The sequence below is a fragment of the Tursiops truncatus genome, chromosome 1, assembly GCF_011762595.2.
Source record: "Tursiops truncatus isolate mTurTru1 chromosome 1, mTurTru1.mat.Y, whole genome shotgun sequence".
Classification (NCBI taxonomy): domain Eukaryota; kingdom Metazoa; phylum Chordata; class Mammalia; order Artiodactyla; family Delphinidae; genus Tursiops; species Tursiops truncatus.
In genome coordinates this window covers 31,986,758-32,005,581 of record NC_047034.1, presented here as the reverse complement: position 1 = coordinate 32,005,581, position 18,824 = coordinate 31,986,758, and the positions used below count along the sequence as shown (strand labels likewise).

Below are 18,824 nucleotides of genomic sequence, written 5' to 3'. Positions count from 1 at the left end.
TCTGACCAAGGTCTCTGTGCTGACGTTGCCAGAGACAGGTGGGGGTGGGGGGTGGGCAGGGACTCCTGGGGTGATTTATTTTGTTAACTAAGCATCGTGTGGTTTTGCCATTGTTTTGTATATTTTTTTTTCTTTTTTTTGCTAACTTATTTGGATTTCTTTTTTAAAAAATGAATAAAGACTGGGTGCTAGAAGAGTGTCTGTGATGATATAGAGGGAGGAGATGACTAATGCTATAGCCTCTCCCACCTCAGTGGTCCAGACACGTGGCAGGGCCAGGGCTTGTGGAGCAGATGGGGCTCCAAAAGCGTCAGAGGCACCATGTTGCTGGTGGTCACTAGGCGCTGGGATCCCTGCTCTTTTTACCATTACAAAGGAAGCCAGGTCTGGTCCATTGGCCGGGCGAAGACAAGATTCTACAGAAATCCTTGTGGGACATGCAGGAAATTCTGTTGAGCATTCTGTTGCACTCTAATTCATAGACACTGTTCACAGTCTACTACACTCCATCTTATATCCCAATAGGTCCATTCCCTTCCAGTTAATTGAGCATGCTCATATGCCTAGCACTTAGACCACAGCCAGCAGACAGGGGTGTAGAGCTGGAATTTGTGGGTTTCCCCTCTCTAATCCCTGCCTCTCCTCTGGTGCCACATTAGCAGGAGTCCTGTGAGGAAGTGGGAGGTAATTCGATCAGGGTGACTAGGGTCAGACACTATCACTTTCTTCCAGGCCAACTAGCATGTCCCCTTACCACACCCTTCCATTCCTCCAGGCTGCAAGAGATTCTGGTCCCTGTCTACAGCTCAGAGAATGAAGGCAATTCCGCTGGGGGTAGGGGAAGGGGCTTACAAAGGAAACAAAGCTGGGGCTCTCTTCATGTGGGATGCTATCTTCCAAAGACTGGCTTCCTGAGGGGGAGAAGGTGGGTGAAGAATTGGGGAGAAAGAATTTGGATAGAGATCGCATAATATTAACTGAGAAGGCATCAGGAGCTAGAATTTGAATGGACTAAAACCTTTATTAATTCCAACTGCTTCACGCTAAGTGTGATCTGATTTATTGCAACTTTTAAGTTTCAGAATCATTACAGAAGTCAGGGGATTCAGAGTGTGGTACATTCCATCCTGCATTCAATTCCTCAGGGCCCTTTATAAAACACTTAACCCAGTTTTATCAACCAGGCCCTCTTACCCATTCTGCACTTGCTCTGGGCTCAGCTGGGCCGTCTCTACCACACCTGTCCTCTTGATTTGTTCCTGGAGAGGGGAGTCAACACACTGCTCCCAGAGGTTTCTCCAGAAACTCCATTTAAGCAAAAGGTGAAGTAGGCTCACAGAACTCAGGTGAGGGTGCAGAAGGGAGGGTCCCCCCCGGGGCATGCTCATCCCAAACCACCAGTCAGGGCTGGGCCTGTTGGGAATCATAAACTGGCCTAATCTGTCCCCGTTTGTGGGATTTTCTTCTTGGGTTTATGTCATTGTGTTTACAGCTGTGGACAGGGAATGTTGCCTGCCATCCCAAGAAACAACAAACGTTGCCTGCCATCAAACTATCATCCACTGTAGTGGCAAGGTACTCCCTGAGGGGAATCCAGGATGGAGAAAAAACAGGAAGCATTCTGTGCTTCGGATACTGGCCCTAGATTGTTAAGATGCACACCTAAGGAATAATTTCAGTGAGCCTGGACTCTTGCATCTTCCCATACATAGAAAAGCACTAAAATCATTAATTTGATATGCCTGTTTTTTGTGATTAGCAGTAATCTTTGACATCTGACTACATTTTTTTTTTTCAGCAAAAACTCCCATATATCCTGGCTCCTCCCTTAACTCTTCAGAACAGTTCCTCAGAGCTATCTGAGAGGCTGTCTCCTGGGCTATAGTCCTCAGTAAGTTCCCTGAGTAAAACATACCTTGCAACTTTTAGGTTGTGTGTTTTTCTTCAGTTGGCACAGTTCTACCTTCTTGGAAAGGCTGGAGAGGAATACCTAGGTCACTGCCACAACTCTTAGCTCTCCCTGGCTCCCTGCCCTTGGAGATGAGGAGAGTAACATGTGTGGATGGCAACACCTTGGCTCTCCAATCTATACTCACTCCCTTATTATGCACCAATAATACTGAACTACCCATTCAAGGGGGATCTTCTCCCCTCGGGTTCATTTCCTCTGCCCCTGGTACCTCCCAAGCTCCTAGGGTAGATACAAGCCTGCTGCCTTCAGTTGCCCTCCTTCTTACTGTGGGCTCGGTCTGGCCAAGAGAAAGGCACTCATCTCTCCTAAGGAACTGATAGGCTCTCGGGTTGCCAGATATATTTTTTAAGTTTATTCCTCTTCAGTTATCATGTCAATTGGAATCTGAGGTTCATATTCATAATCTGTTACGAATGAACAGTTCTAAGCAATGGCTATTAAGGTCGATTGATCCTGACCATTGTCAGGTGTAGTCATTGTCTGCTTATTTCTTTTTCAGTCTTTAAGTCCTTAAGCCTCCCACCAGGAAGAAACAATTTGCTGGAACTTCACATGTGTGAATGGCAAACTTTGCCAAACTGGAGCCCAGCCTCACTCATTATTTTCACAGAAGAAACATTTGTCATCAAAGCACAGGGACTTTCTTAAATTAACAAATGTTTGACCTGCCCAACTGAATTACAGATAAGACTCCAATTAACGAGTAATGAGTGATAGTTCTTTGGGGAAATTAGCTTACATCTGGTCTCCCGTGGAAGCACATGCAATAAATCAAAGTTAAACAAATGTTGCCTAATAACGGACTTTAGGGAATCTGCTAGAATAAAAAGATAAGATTTGAAATTGACATACCAATTGTCAGTGTGGACAGAGGAACTTCTTGGAGTGTTTAGATAGTGTGAATTGCAGAATGCTTAAAGTACTATTTGCTACACTCCAATAAACATCCTTAGGTATCTAACTTCTCAAAGTAACCTATTTGGCAGACTGAAAAACCTTTTTAAGTGCTGCAGGTATAGTAGTAGGAGGTTGGACCAACTGGAGACGGAGGTAAAGGGGGTAAAATGGAGGGTGAGAGAAGAGGAGCCCCCTCAGCAAGGGTATCTGTTTCTTGGATAAGACCCACCATGTCACGTCCCCTGGACTTGTCTGAATTCCTGGTTTCCGGACTCCAGGCTAGGGCAGAGATGCCTGGAGGTGAGCTAAAGCTCAGGAAGAACTGAAGGCTGTGAATTGGGCTAGGATCTTGGCTAAGGAGGCACCACCTAGGCCCAAATGGGATCCCCAAACCCCACAGCGATTCTAGCTGTCCCTCACTGCTCAGCCACAGGCAACCACCTGATCCAGATTCTCTGCCTCTCACTCTGCTGGGACCATTCCTAAGGAAGGCAAAGGAAGGTGTTCTAGGAAAGAAACCTAGAGTCTTCTTTCTTTTTTACAAATGCTGACAGAAACATGATGTTGGGGTCTCATCTCAAATGCAGCATGTCCAATATCAAGCTCACATTTTCACATGAGCCTGTTCCCTCTACATTCCCCAGCCCAGTAGATGGCAACTCTGGGAAACTGTAGTTTTCCTGGATTCCTTCAGATCTCACTCCTGTAGCCAGCTGGTCACCAAGGCTGGTCAACTCTACCTTTGATCATTGAGAGTGTGGGAGGGGACCCCCAGAGGCTTGTAGGCACTAGGCCAGCATCTTCCCTTGCCTGTTTGGCCTCCCTGAGTCACAAGTTGCCTTGTCTTACTCCCATCCTGCCATCTGTGCCCACGGACTCTGCCATCCTGTATCATCAGCGGGTCAGTTAGCCTTGGAGAGGATATAAGGCTGGATGGTGGATTATGCTGCCCTCAGGGAGTTCACCATTCAGATGAACAGAAGAAACAAGCCTCCATGAAAATCACAGGAGCCAAGTACCGCATGAGTGGTACAGATGTAAGAGTTTGAGAAAGGGAGCTGCGAGAGGCTTAACTTCAGCGTAAGGTCTTGGGCTCACTTAAAAGAGAAGCAAGTAATATCTGTTAAGCACTCCTGGTACCAGGCCAGAAGTTTTAACAAACATCTGCACATCTATCTCACCAGCTGCACGGTCTCAGCTTTAGAATTTCCTGTTCTGCAAAATGGTGATGAGGATACATCACAGGGTTGGGAGGATTTAATGGGCCAATACATTTAGCATGCTTAGAACAGTGCCTGGCACACAATAGTTCTCAATAATTTTTAGCTTTATTTAATAATAATCCTTATAAAAACCCTCTGAGATAAGGTTGGTTCATTTATTCATTCAAGTATATACCTAACCCTAAAGGAGCTTCCCCACAGCCCAGTGGGAAACAGACAAAGAGAGGACAATGGCTGGGCAGCATCACCGTGTGCACAGAGTGCCAGGGGCGCAAAAGGTTGCTGGTTATCTAATTCTTCTGAGGAGAGGCAGGCAATGCCTCCCAGGTGATGCTTGAAGTGGGTCTGGAAGGTTCACAGCTGCAAAGGCAAGGGAAGAAGTATTCTGTGCTGCCTTCTGGTGATGGGCCTGGGTAGACGCAACATTTCTGAGTTAGGTGGACTCAAGACTGTTGGGAGGAGAGGGCACTGGAAGAAGTTATGATGGCCTCTTGTCCTACACCGAGGAGTTGGACCTCAGTGTTGGGGAGCTGCTACAAAAGCGAACAGCAGCGTGATATGACTAATGGGTATTTAGCTTCAGTAACTCTTGCATCAGTAGGAAAGTCTATGAGGATAGTGAAGCAGGTGTGTACAGAGGAAGAAAAAGAAATAAATCAATCCCAGCAGTCAGGACTCCTCACTCCTTTTCCTATACTCCCTTGGCACAAGTAGCTCAAACACTAATCTATCAACCCATGGTTATGTAAGTAAACAGAAGGTTATTGACTACAAGTTTAAAAAACTCTGATATTTACTTTCCAGATTACAGCAGCCCTTAGGACTGTGGAATAAGCTAGATGTATCAGGTAAGCTCAAAGTTAAAAAAAAAAAAAGACCAAAGCCATATGTATGTTGTCTCAAAACCAGGTTATTTATTGGTATGTACACACACACACACACACACACACACACACTCACACTCATACAGACCCATACACCCATTCCTGATGCACTGTGTCGGCAGTACGGTACTGAGAAGGAACCTGAAAAGATACAGGAAGCTGGTGAGGGGGTATGGGTCACAAGTGACTCCCCAAATAAAAAGTATATTGACTGTGAGGCAAGGGATACACCAAGACAAGAGCCTTCCATCACTGTACGCATCACCTCCCTGCAATAATCCCAAGATGCCCCGAACAGACCTGGGTCCTGCCAGCAGCTGCCTTATGACATGACTAATTAAGATAGGGTTGAGTTGTAGAGGAGAGGCTGGGGCTGAATTTCCCACTATGCTAGCCTATCAGAGTTCCCTGAAGGAGTCAGATGGCCTTGTGGTCTCCAACTTCACCAATCTTAGGAATCTGGGGTTTCTCCATAATCTTAACATCCATTACCCAGGGATAGGAGCTCTTTCTCTCCATCCAACTTATTTTCTGCTCAAGAACTCCTCCAGCTCCATTCCCAGTGGCCTGACAGACAGGAAGGGCAGGGAACAATGAGGGAGAGCAAGGGAAGTTGGATGCCTTGCCCATACCCATGGGAGCCCACCCAGCCCCACCACTGGTAGACCTCTCCTCTACTGAAAAGCAGCAGAAACCTGTAAGCCTGGTACTGCCCCAGGCTCCAGCACTCCTTCTGGACAGGGTGCTCTGACCCATCATCCCACCTGCTAGCCTAGCCACCACTCAGAATCCAAGTCATCAGCTTGCAAACCAGCTGCTCAGCCACCTGCAGGGTAGCGCTTCACTGGTTCCTCTCCAGGAAACATGCTTCAGGCACTTTTCCTCTCCTTTCACTTGGATGAAACCTTAGGTTCCATCAGCTCACCCTGAACTTGGGTCCCAGACACTTCCAGGCACCTTGGCAGGATGAGTACATGGGTTAAGAAGAGGGATTTCTTGGAAATAACATTCCTACCAAAGCAGGACCTGTATCCCTCAGCCCTGGATGCTGCCGTGCTACTGGGGAAAGCAACTGAAACTGGGCAGGTCTCAGGAATTTCTGGACGAAGCAGTCCCTGCACACCAAAAGAGCCCTGAACAAGGGGGTAGTGGTGTGGGGACAAGCAAGAGAATGACAGTCTTCACCAACACTGGATTTCCTGGACCTAGGACATGATTCACTACAGGGGAATCTTTATTTTCTTCCTGGGAGATCAGAGGAAGGAAGCCTCAGATTACCTTTTTCCCAAACCAGACTTTAAGGTCAATGTATATACTCAATCCACCCATTAGGTATATTCTTACGGGGCTGGAATTATCAAAGAAGTGGGGCAGAGGGGGACAGAAAGGGAAGGAATACTGGGAGCATAGCTGGCAGTGCAAGGTTAGCTTGATCCACAGCCAAGATCCACACAGTTCTCTCTCCCCGCAGCCCAGCAGCAGCTCTACCCTACAGCTGGGGCAGGAGGCATTCCCGCTGCCATCTGGGCTTAAGGCTGCCACAGGCCATTGGCTCTCCCTCTAGCTGACCTGCCTGCACCTCTCACTGGGCAGGAGGGCTGAGTTTCCCAATCCTTATGTTTGGTGTTCGGGATTCAACTTAAACCAGGGCCTAGAATCTCCACCTTAGCCTTCCCTCTTCCCAGGTTCATCATCCTGAGGAAGAATGGGGCCTTCTACAGCCCTTCCCAGCCCCCAAGGAGGTCCTGGAGGTGAGGCAGGAGCTGCAGCTATGCAGATGAGTTGGGGGAGGGATAATGGTGAAGGTGCCAAGAGCAGATGTAGACCATCTAGTACAACCAAGAGGCGGACAGAAACCAGAAAGCCCAATAACCCAAGCAAGGCAGTCTGGAGTGCCGTTTTCTCGAAAGGGCCATCCCCAGCCCTTGACGCTGTGTCCTGGTCTCTGGTGGAGTTTGCAGTCCAGACCAGCTAGATGCAGAAGAGGGAAGGTGGAGTCCATCCATCTTGGGCTGCCTTCCTCTCCCTCCCGCAGACCCACAAGCATGGACAACCTGGTTGCCTCCACAACACCAGGAAACCCAGCCACATCCCGGAGAGCCTTACAAGGGACACACGTTGGACCTGGGGTAGAGGGATGGCTAGGGGGTAGACAGTATATTCTGAGATATGAGACTAGGAGCCGTGGGAGTAAGGGGACCGAGCAGGAGGGTTAAGGGCTCTCCGAGCCTGTGAAACCAAGCAGAAGGAAGCTGGCCTTGGGGGCTGTAGCTAGTCCCGGAAGGCGGAGAGCATGTGTCCGTAGAGATAGTGAGAGTGTGCTAAAAGAGAGAGAAAGAGACAGGCGTTGCGCGGTGAGCTGGCAGTGAGTCCCTGAGAGACGGGTTGCAAGGTATCTGCGGCGTGCTCGCAAGCTCCAAGCGCCCAAGGCCAAAGAATGCAGAAGGGGTAAGCCGGGCACTGGGCGCGAGCAGGGCGGGAGCGGCACTGCCGGCCGGAGGCCAGGGACAGGTGCGGGGAGGCCTTGTGCGGGCGGAGGGCGGGCCAAAGAGCGCCCGTGCCCAGGGCCTGGCCCACTTACCCCGAGCCACGGGCACAGCCCCGTCAGACCCGGGGCGGGAGGCGGGGTCAGCAGGAGTAGGTCCGAACCGTGGAGGTCTCCAGTCTCTGCGCCCCCGCCGTCCCGGCTGGGAGGAGTCGGCAGCCGCGGGAGAACACAGAGCGGCGGGTTAGTGCGCGCACAGCTCGCCCGTGGGGCCTTCCCGGCCGCGCCTGCCCGCGGCGGCCGTTAGTTAGTGCAGCGCCGGCGCGGGAGCTGTGCACCCGCCTCGGCCTCGCCTGAGCGCCAGCGCCCGTCCCACTCCGCCGCCCGGGCACCTAAGTCCTGCTGGGCCGCGGCCATGCCCAGCCAGCCTGCCACTCACCTTCAGGCATGATCTTCTTTGGCGGGGCCGGTGGAGGCTGCAATGGCCCCAGGGTGGACACGCGGAAGCCTACCGGGAGCGTTTCGGCAGAGGCGCTGAGCATGGCGCTGCCATGATGGTCCCGCGGCCGGAAGCGTTTCCTCCAGGAGGGTGCGCGGCGGAACACCTTGTCCTCCCCCTGCACCGTGGGGACACGCAAAGGACCAGGGCTACCTTGGAACTGCCACCCTCACTCCCTGCCTGGGGTAGGACAGTCAATGGCTGGTTCTAGGGGTACCTTTCTCTTCGGAAAGAAGCAAGCAAGGTCACGTCCGCTTTTAGGCCCTCAGCTTTTCCTTGTGTAAAGTGAATGGGGCAAGTGGATGACTCCGGGGAGCCCTTGTGACTCTGAAGTTCCCTGTCTCTTGGCTCGCGGGGTGGGGTCCCCCTGTTCGGATGTGGCATCCTGCAATTGAACTCTGTTTCTCTGCCCACCCCAATCATCTCAAACTGGGCTTGGGGTGCCCATTGACCTTTAAAGTATTCCTCCTCTCAGGCTCATCCATGGGAAGTAGTCACCAGCCAGCCTCCATTCACTCCTCCCTGCCTTTCTGGGGCCTCAGTATGGCTGCAGCACCGGTGTGCTGAAAGAGCGCTGGGTCAGGAGTCAGGAGACCTGGCTTCCATTTTATCAAAACTAGCTATGTGACCCTGAGCAAGTAACCTCTCTGAGCTTCAGTTTCCTTATCTGTAAATGTGAAATAGGAATAACAGCATCTGCCCTACCTATTTCTCAGGCTGCCTATCCCTGAGGGGATCAGGGGAGAACATTGACCCATTGATAGTGATGGGTCAGGCAGATGGCCAATCAGAGGCAGGTTCCTCCAAAGGCTCCTGCTGTCTGCCCTCTCACCCATGCCAGCCAAGTCTCCAAAATAACTATCTCTGCCAGAGGGCACCCAGAGCCATAACTCTACAGGATGTCCCTCTGCACAAGCACCCACCCCACCCTTCAGAGCCCACATCCATCCTGCTTGGCAGCCATGCCTAATCCCCCTCAATGCTTATGTTCTTGGAACTGGTGCAGGTAGACCGCTAGCAGCAGGAATAAGAGACACTAACCCACCAGTTCTCACCTACACAACCTCTCCCAACCCCATTAGGGTTTGTTGTTTGTGCTCTGAGTAGGCCAAATGCCCCCATCAGTTCTTAGCACCATGTATCTCTGTCATAGCATTCATCATAGCATTTTTAAATGTACTTATGAGATTATTTCATCAATTCCTTTCTCTCCCTCTCTTCCTCCCCCCACCCCACCCTTTCAAATTCTATGCTTCATGGGACAGAGATTATGATCTTTTTTGTTCCAACCAATATATCCGCAGACCTGAGTAGTGCCTGGGAACACCATAGGCCCTCGATAAATATTTGCTAAATGGCAGCTGGCTCCCTAGGCAGGCATCCCATCCCTGAGTTTATCAGGAACTTTCCTCGTCATTTCTGTCTTCGCCATGATCCTATCTTTAACCTAATCTAGAGACCCTTCTCTTCTGCACGCTCTCTCTCTCTCCATTTCTATCTTCAGCCAACCCTAAGGACTAGTTTCTGTTTTTCTCCCCTGTCCCCTAATAGTCAGATGTTCTTTGTGTTCCTCATCTCCTCATTTCCCTTGAGTCCTGACATCCATGCATGGGAGAACTGGATATAGCCCTCCAGGGCCTTGAAGCTTGAGAGGGGAGACTGAGAACCAGAATTGTCAAAGGAAACAGTTGAAAGAGATAGCTCAAGGTTGCTGATGGTGTGCTGGATGGCTGGACAGCAGGCAGTCTCTTGGATCTCCACCCTCCCACCTGCCACTCCCCCCACCCCCAAATCTCACCTTATTCCTAGGACCTGGCCTTCTACTTAAGCTTCCTTTTAAAGAATCAGTTCCCTCCAGCGCCACACCTAGCTGCATCCCAGAAAGCCCACTACATTGCCAAGATGATGTCACCTACTCAGTAACCACCCCAATGCCTGAAGCCTGATAGGACAGCTGTCTCCACTTTTAGGAGGCAGCAGGAGGTAGGAAAAAGAACACAGGAATCAGATACACTTTTGCTCCAGTCTGGCTCTGCCACATGTCAGCCTGTGACTGCAGGTAAGTTATCTGTGACAGCAAGTAAGTTACCTCTTTGAGCTTCAATTCCTCATCTGTAAGATGGCATAATAACCTGTCTCACATGATGATTGTTAGCATAAAATAAGATGTCTGTCATCACTGCACCGCCATGCCTTGCCCAATGCCTGGCCCAGAGTAGGCATTCAGAGAATATTTTTGTTAGGATTGAAGGGGTAAAGAGTTTTCTAAATTAGAAAGCACCATTTAAAGATATATGGGAAAGCTGTATCAAAGAAAGCTTAGAACCTAGTGGGTGGGGAATAAGTAGGAGGGTCCACCTTGCAGGGGCATTGGGAAGATTCAGATCTCACAGTGGGGACATCTGGTGGGGTCTGGCAGTTTCTCTCCTTGAGTGGAATACACACACATACATATGTAATATGTGTGTGTGTAAATAACACACTCCAAATTTCAAGGCACCTCTGTGAAGAAAACACCCCTCCACAAATTCTGTATGTTTCTGAGTCTGTCCTATCTACCGAGGTGCAGTAGTCATTCCACAAAGGTGGGGTTTAGCCCTGTTAAACCCAACTAAGAAGAGACTAACTGATAAGCAGATAACACTAATGGTGTCCCACAAGGAGGCCCAGAAGTCTAAACAGAGGCATTGGTAGAGGTAGGGGTGCTGCAGAGAAAATGGGGATCAGAAAGAGTTCTGATTGAAGATGGAGAAGCTAAAAATAAACAGTCTGGGCTCTTTTTTAACTTGTTTGGAACCAAGGCAGCTAAGGCAGACCTGACAGGGAAGGCAGGCAAGGTTAATGGTAAGAAAGGGAGGAGGGAGGAGGGAGGGGAGAGGAGGCCAGGGCTGGGGAGGGGGCTGTGCCCTCAGGAAACACGTATGTTTTAGGAGGAGCATTGTGCTAGGAGCATCAATCTAGCATCCTAATGCTAGATTAGGAGCATCTCTAACAGGAGCATTATGGCTAGAACTTCGGAGTCTTCCAAGACATAGTCCAACCTGAACTCAAGGAGAAGGCCTGATGAAACTCAGTTGGAAGGGACTGTTTCTTCAGTGACCTGGGGCATAAGAGTAAAACTAGAAAGGAAGCTGGGATGATAGAGGCCTGAGCCATGTGTTTAGCTGTGTCAAACTGCACTGAGGGACATGTGAGCAAACCTGTCATTTAATGACCTCAGAATAATGTCTACCTCCAAACAACCACACTATTGGATGGGTGGGAAACTTAGCAGGCTGGAGATATGCTGTGCTCACAGCCCTGAAGAGAGGGGCTCTAAAAGATAAAGAAAAAGGTATGATCCCAAAGAGATGACCTTTGGGGAAAACCTCTGATCCTGTGTGGTTAGGAGGTTTAGGGCACAGAGTTGGAAGAGGCTAGAGGTACCCAGAAGGAGTTTCATAGAGACTTCTCCAGGCCTATTGCTAGGCCTGTCCCTGCCTCCCCAACCCCCTGATATCATGCCCATCCTCTATGACTCTCCTCCCTTAGGCCACCCCACCAGTCATTAGCCCGAGGAAAGCAGAACCCATGAACTCCAACAAACCAACAGTGACCAGTTCACAGCCAGGTACTCACATCATCCAGTTTTCGCTCTGTGCCTAAGGCCAACAGGTTGTTGAACTCTCTCTCCATCACCTGGCGTGCCTGGAGTCCACAGGGTGAAAGGGGGAGAGAAGGGAGGGGCTATAGTTAGTGACCTCTAATGCCATCTTTCACCTGTTTCCTAGGGGGTCCAAGGGCAGAGATGGGGTTTTCAGTGCATTTAACCCATTAGCCCTTGATGCCGCTCCTTTGAGCTAACCTCGGTGTCCTCTGAGAAGTCAAAATGTTAACCTTACAATTTTTTTCATATGGAGCAAATTAGAAAACTATAATTTTTTTAAAAAGTAGGATCATAGAACACGTGGATGGACAGACTTCACCTACTGGGGAAAACCCCCCCCACAGTTTGTCTCTGTAAGGGAATATCATGCCATACTATCTTTCTGGAGGGGTAAATTAAGCATGTAGACCATGGATAATGAAGATTTAACTTATTTAGATTATATAAATGTATTTTATAAAGTTCCACATCAAAAATTAAACTTAGGAAAACTGCTCAGTCATGGATATTGGTGGCCCTTGGGCTGAGTGGGGCATAAAGGCCTTCTCTATAGGCCTCCCAGCAATTTCTCGCTAGGAGATTTGAGAAATGCCAGAAACAAGAAAATTTTCAAAATTACCACCAGATATTCTGAACCATTTTTAATGAAGGATTCCATATTGGGTCAGATCCTACTTCCCCTAATAGCTAAGCTAAATGAACGGGTCAGAATAATAAGAACGGTTAGAGAGCAACAGAGAGTAGCCCTGCTACTCTTTACAGATGTACTGCTGTCCACAAAAACTGGATGTATTTAGAGATAGGAAATGAGAGAAAAACAAGCCCATTTCTGGGTAGATAATATTAACCATAGAATTCTGTGGGGACAGTCTTTGTTGGTATTGGGAACATAATATTTTTTTAAGTGATCAGAAAGGAGAAGCATAGTTAATTTTCAAGTATCCAGGTGACACTGTTCCTCTGGGTAATGAAAGGTGACTATGACATTTACAAACTTCAGAAACATTTCACAAAGTTGTATGAGTGGGCAAGAAAGCAGCTGATGGGGTTGGAAATGGGCAAGCATAGAAAAATTGCATTGGGATTTCCCTGGTGGCGCAGTTGTTAAGAATCTGCCTGCCAACTCAGGGGACATGGGTTCAATCCCTGGTCCGGGAAGATCTCACATGCCGTGGAGCAACTAAGCCCATGTGCCACAACTACTGAGCCTGCACTCTGGAGCCCACGAGCCACAACTACTGTGCCCGCGTGCCATGCAGCCATATATAAATAAATAAATAAAATTTTTAAATGACTCCTTGATTAAAATAAGAAAAATTGCAGCTTGGGGGAAATCTCAGCTCTTCCTAGAGAGCGAGGGGAATCTGTGCTATCCATTCTGACTGGTTGGGATGGGTCATTGCAGAGAGACTGTAGGATGCCCTGGCCCTGTGTGCTGCCATCACCCCTAAAAGGCCAACACTCCACCCAAAATTACAAGACAACTCAGCCCTATCCTCACACAAGCGAAAACTCGTCTGCTCCCAGAATAGCTTGTGCAGCTCTGGTGGCTGAATTTCAAGAGATCTGACAGCTGCAAACAGTCCAGACAAGGGCAGCTAAAATGATCAGGGCATGGAGACAAGTCTTTATGAGGAAAGGCTAAAAGAATTAAGACCACTCTGTCTGAAGAAACAAAAGCTTGGACCCAGAGGCAACACAATCAGAGTTTATGAAATCACAGAAGGTGAGAGCTAGTCAAATACAAATACCCGTACTAAATCGTAGACAATTAGGATGCGGCAATTCTCTTCCCCGGGGGAGCCGACTGTGGGTACATTTAGGACAAATAAAATTAGGTAGTACTTTACACAACAGGTAGTAATTCTAGAGTCCATTACCCACAGGAAGTTAAAAAAGCCAAACATATAAATAGGTTCAAGAGAATTTAGGTATATTCTTAGATGACAGCTCCATAATAATTATCAAATGTAATGGAAGGAGATGTCTAATCTTTTGAGCTGTTGACAGGGAGGCAAAGCCCTGGCAAGGAGAAGCTCTGGGCTGTGTTATTTGGTATATTTAACTTTCTAAAGCCTAGGGACCCAGGAACAGATCCCTGGGGCGGGGGGTGGGGGGGGGAACAAAGGGGATATGGGTTCTCTGGTCCTTGTGGGCCCCAGCGCTAGTTTTCTTCTATGAATAGTCAGGTCAGAGAACCAAGTAGAGGAAAAGTCTCAGCCGTAAAGATGGGGCTGGGAGGAGATGGGGGTGCTCACTGCAGTGTGGGGATTAACACAGTATTCCAGGCCTGTGCTGAACGTGCTCTGTATGTGAAGGGCACTTGTTTCCTAGGGGGGCTTGGTTATGCACAGGGACCACTTGGAGGTTTGAGGACATTTGTGATCCCCTCTAGAACAGGCCTCCAGAAAGCCCTCCCACCAATCCATAAACTTGCGCATATCAGAGGGAGAGAGAGCAAGAGAGTGGAGGAAAGGGAGAGACCAAGATTGAGACTGATGACCAAGATCAGACTGATTGAGACTTACAGCCTACCTGGGTATTCTGCGTGGGTATCTGGAGGACCAGGGCCAACGTGTTGTGGTCGAAGTTCTCGTCCAGGGCCAGCAGAGCACCATGCACACCACTCTCATGCAGGTTTCCTGCATAGTCCCGGAGCCCAATAGACTGGACCCAATGAACCACCTGGTCGTTGGTCCAGACCAGCACATCTGGAGGGCAGGGGAAGAAAAGGAGCAGAAAGAGACAGGTTTGGCCAAGGCCCCTCCAGGGACAGAAATAGAGGTTCCTAGACCCAGAGCCCCAGTCCACCCTGTTCTCTTGGCTCCTAGCCACCCCTACCCCCCTCAACTTTCCACATCTTCTTTCTGTCCTCCCTGGCACATGGGCTCTTGGAGAACCAGCCCCACACCACTCCATTCTTGCCAGCCTGCAAGACTCAGGGTCAGGCTAATAGGCTTTCTCCCCAGAGCCCCTGTACCAGTCATCCACTGCCCCCAGGCGGGAATGGCCCTCTTCTTATTCTTTCTACCTTCAAGGTCTCTCCTAAGACTTGCCTTTCTTTCCTGTCCAGCCCCACCCAGATCACCAAGTTCCACGAGCACTTTCTCACACCAGTCTGTAGCACTAACCCAAGGGGATCACTGCATTTGTCTCGTTGGTGGCCATCGTCTAATGTGTTGGGGAGGGGGATGTTGCAGCTGATTGGGCAGGGGCTATTTTTCCTCCACCAGATGGCAGCATCCTTTGGGCATGGATTGTGTCTCCCTCATCAGACTGGGAGCTCCCTGCTCCCTAAGGGCTGTGTCTTCCCTCTTAGATTTGGAGCTTCCCTGTGGCACAGAATGCCTCTTCTCCCTTCACTCAGCCCAAGGCAGGGATCAGTGAGGCAGGTCCCTGCTCCCCCAAGGCCGCTCCCACCACAACTTTCAGAGGAGGCTCTATTGAGCCTGACAAGCTTACCCTTGATCTCATGCTGGCTTTCTTCCTGCCTCTTCTCCAGCTCCTTCCGGTCATAGTTCAGCCTCTTCAGACACATGATGCCATACTGAAGACTGGTTCTGCAGGCACACAGTCCCCCTGAGCCAGAGCCTCAGTGGGGCCACGTTTCTACCACATCTGCCCCATATCCAGCACCAACCACAGCCCATCAAGACCTATATGCTCCAGCACAAAGAGCATCACAGCCCACTCCTTCTCCTCCTTCCCCCAGGGCTTAGACATAATCCATCACAAGGCCACTTCCCTCTCTCTGCCTACCCCAAGCCCTCCCTCTCAGCCAGGGTGTGGGCCTGCTTGACAAAGGAAAGTTCTTTGAATGATAGCAACATATCCCTCCCTCTCCAGGCACTGGAATGACAAAGAACCCTACAGATATTCTTTTGTGTCCCCATTTCACTCAGAGTCCTTACAATGGCCTACAATGTGATACATGATCTGCCCCTATACTGAGAGCCCTGCTGTTCCTCAAACATGGCAGGAACGCTTGGCCTATGTGCTTTGGGGCCTTTGCAGTGGCTGCTCCTTCTGCCTGGAACACACCCCCTCCCTGCCCCCCAGTCTGCTACATGGCTTACCCCCTTGTCTCCTTTAAGTTTTTGCTCAAATGTTATATTTTAAATTCAGTAGTTACCTTGTCCACCTGATTTAAAACTGCAACATCACCAGCACCACCAATCCCCCTTACTCTGGTCTAATTTTTTTTTCTACCACCTTTTATCTATTAACATTCTATATATTTATAATTCCTTGTCTGTCTCTCCCAGTTACAATGTAAGCTCCATGAGGGCAAGGAGGTTTGTTTTGTTCACTGATGTATCTCAAACACCTAGGATGGTGCCTGACACATTCCACAAATGTAAACACCATAAATGCTAAACGAATGATGTGAAATAATTCACATGAAGTACTAAAAGTACTTTAAACTGTACCAGGTGCATAGTAAGCACTCAATAAATAATTACTAAGCCAGGCCACGAATCAAAGAATCCGTAGGTTAGAAGGGACCCCACACACTATCAGTCCAAGCTCCCCACCTAATGCAGGAGTCACCTCTGTAACAGCCTTCTGAGTATTATGAACACCTGTGCCTAAATACCTCTGGTGACAGGGAACTCACTACCTCTTGATGCAGCTCATTCCATCTTGGGCAGCTTTCCCTGTAGTGTTCTTCTTTAAACTTGAACACTACTCTGTCATTCAGCCTCTCTGGGTTTTGTCATCTACAAAGTGGAGGAATAAAATAGGACTCTCCCAATTCCAAATACTTTTGACTCTATCATTGAGGCCATTGCTTTGTGAGATTAAATTATGCTTGATTTCTCCCTACTTCTCTCCCCTCAGTTCTACCCAGGTAGCCCATCTGCCTAGAACAAACCCTTATATCTCAGAGACACCACTTCTAAGGAATCCTGCTCAAGGCCACTGGTTTAATCCTTGGTCCCCTGGAGGGGGCAGATGCACACATACCTCCTAACTGGAAATGCCTCTAATTTCAATCTCACTTACTATAATTTTCAGTTCAGTTCCTATGACTTTCAAAGCTGTTGCACATCTTAGCAAAAATATAAAGGCCTTAAAGTCAGATCAACCTGGATCTGAATGCCAGCTGTGCCACTTCCCAGTTGAGTGGCACTCAGCATATGTGAGATGGGGGTCATAACTCTCCTGCAGAGTTACTGTGAGCATTAAAGGTGATCCTGTATGAAAGGGCTTAGACCAGCCCCTGAACATCAGAGGCATTCAGTAATGGTACCACTTTTGGGAGGACATTACTAATTATTGTGTGTGCTTTTTCTCCTATCAAAATAGGAGATTCTCATGGAAACCTGCTCAATAGAACACTATGGTCTAAGGAAAAGAGCTCTGAGTTGGGTGTCAAGAAAGAAGGATGCCGGCCCCATTCTGTAACCACTTGGCTGAGTGACCTGGTGACACTCAATCTCTATTGGACTTGTTTTCCCCATCTGTGAACGGAGAGTTTTTAAATAACTCTTTCTCATCGTTAAAAAAGTATGATTTAAAAGAATTTTTAAAGATATAAGAACATGCTTATGAAATATTAAGTGGAAAAAAAGCAGTTATATACCTAATTGAGGTAAGAAATGTGGAAATGTTTTAGAAACTGTGAAGTACCCAAGATTTAGAGCTAAATCTGGAACCGTGTATATAGGCTGAGAGTCTCTCATGGGCAAAGGGTCGGGGAAGGACTTCCATAATGCTGTATAGGGTTGGGCTGCCTGATCCTCTAGCAGCCGAGCCACATCTCAGCTTGGTGGGGAATGGCCCTTCTCTCCCCAGCCCTATCAATCACTGAGGAGGGAACAGGTGCAGCTAGGCCTGGCAGCCTCCCAGATTGACAGAAACAAAAGATTCTCTTTCAGCCCGGGTGGTGAGGGAGGGGTGGTGCTCAGGGCAGACACAGATGGGGGTTCCAGCATAGGTGGCTCTGCAATGTGGTGGCAAGAGAACTGGGTTTCAGTCAGGAGACTTGCATTTTGGTAGCATCCCTGCGTGACCTCGGGCCGTTGCTCCTTCCCATGCCTCAGTTTCCTCACCCATAAAATATGGAGGCTAACTAGATCCCTTCCAAATATAACTTTCTGTTGTTTGTGAGTTGGAGAGACCAAGGGACACCTGCAGAGCCCTAAAAGAACCTTGAAAAGCCACACTCCCAGCTCCACCCTTTGTCACATTAACTACTCAAGATAAAAGACCTGGCTCAAATAGCAGCCTGTGTGATTTGAAGTTGGATGTTAAAAAGGACTTCCTAAAACCTATCAACTCCTGGAACCATTACCAAAAACCTATGTCTTAGGAGGGCTGCCTCCCTAGCTCCAGCTGGTTGTTTCCATGCTGGGATGTGCCCATAGAGCTTTCTCTTTTTCAAGAGAAGCCAGACATCCAGAATTTTGTTTAACATTTCCTAGTGTTTAAATATTGGCAGCTAAGGTCACAGTTTTAAAAATACAATGTAAGCCAAACAAATTACATGTGTGAGCCAAATTCTGCCCTCAGGCTACCAGTTTGTGACCTCCACTGCAGATACTTTTGCACAGAAGACCTTTTCAACAAAGAGGAGGAGAACACTGGATGACTTCCTGTACAAAAGGATGTGTGTTTAAAACTGAGAGGCTCAGATCTGGGATGTTGGCAGGGCAAGCATCCAGAAAGAACTTTCCTCTCATCTTGAAAGGAATTAGACACCTAAAATAGATGCTGGGTTCAGTGTGAGTCTTCTCAGGGTAAATGTAGAGAATTCAGCAAGCTCAATGACAAGAAATAAAATTCATATCTAGGGGGGAAATTTTCCAAGTGAAGCTAAAGAGAAATGACTGTGTCTTAAGGGTTGAAGGTGAGAGGACTAAACCCTCAAACTGCAGGGGAGACAAAGATTTGGCTTTCCCCAAAGGGAGACCTGTTACCACCCAGAACAGGCAAAGAAAGAGATGGAAGCACCTCTATTCCTGGAGACAGACCCCCAGAGTTGGGGGAGACCTGTGTAGGGAGGTGGCCCCGGGTTCCAGCCTGGCTCACCGATGGAAGCTGTCCACCATCTTCAGGTGGACCCGCAGGTCCTTCTTGGTGAGGTGATCCAGCATGCGAGCGTCCACAAGGCACTCCATGAAGTAGCTGCGGTACTGGGGGAGCCCCAGGCTGGGCAGCCACTGGTTCCCAATCCACTCGTGGTTCATGTCCCCATAGGCCAGGGTCTGGAGA

General features: G+C 48.7%; 1 protein-coding gene across 2 annotated transcripts in view; it reads right to left on the bottom strand.

Annotated features, from left to right (window-relative positions):
• Window positions 1-4,560: 4,560 nt before the first annotated feature.
• The window catches only part of PPFIA4 (PTPRF interacting protein alpha 4), a 37,068-nt gene continuing 22,804 nt past the window's right edge, over window positions 4,561-18,824 (bottom strand). The window contains exons 22-27 of one of the 2 annotated variants that reach the window (XM_073801919.1): window positions 18,642-18,817; window positions 15,069-15,166; window positions 14,142-14,317; window positions 11,579-11,647; window positions 7,901-8,078; window positions 4,561-7,663 (exon numbers count right to left, since the gene is read on the bottom strand). In XM_073801919.1, coding sequence (XP_073658020.1) covers window positions 7,605-7,663; window positions 7,901-8,078; window positions 11,579-11,647; window positions 14,142-14,317; window positions 15,069-15,166; window positions 18,642-18,817 — 756 coding nt within the window. In that variant the 3' untranslated portion in view covers window positions 4,561-7,604. Of the gene's footprint in view, window positions 7,664-7,715; window positions 8,079-11,578; window positions 11,648-14,141; window positions 14,318-15,068; window positions 15,167-18,641; window positions 18,818-18,824 lie in introns of those variants that run through there. The other variant, XM_019918748.3, reaches the window with a different exon arrangement.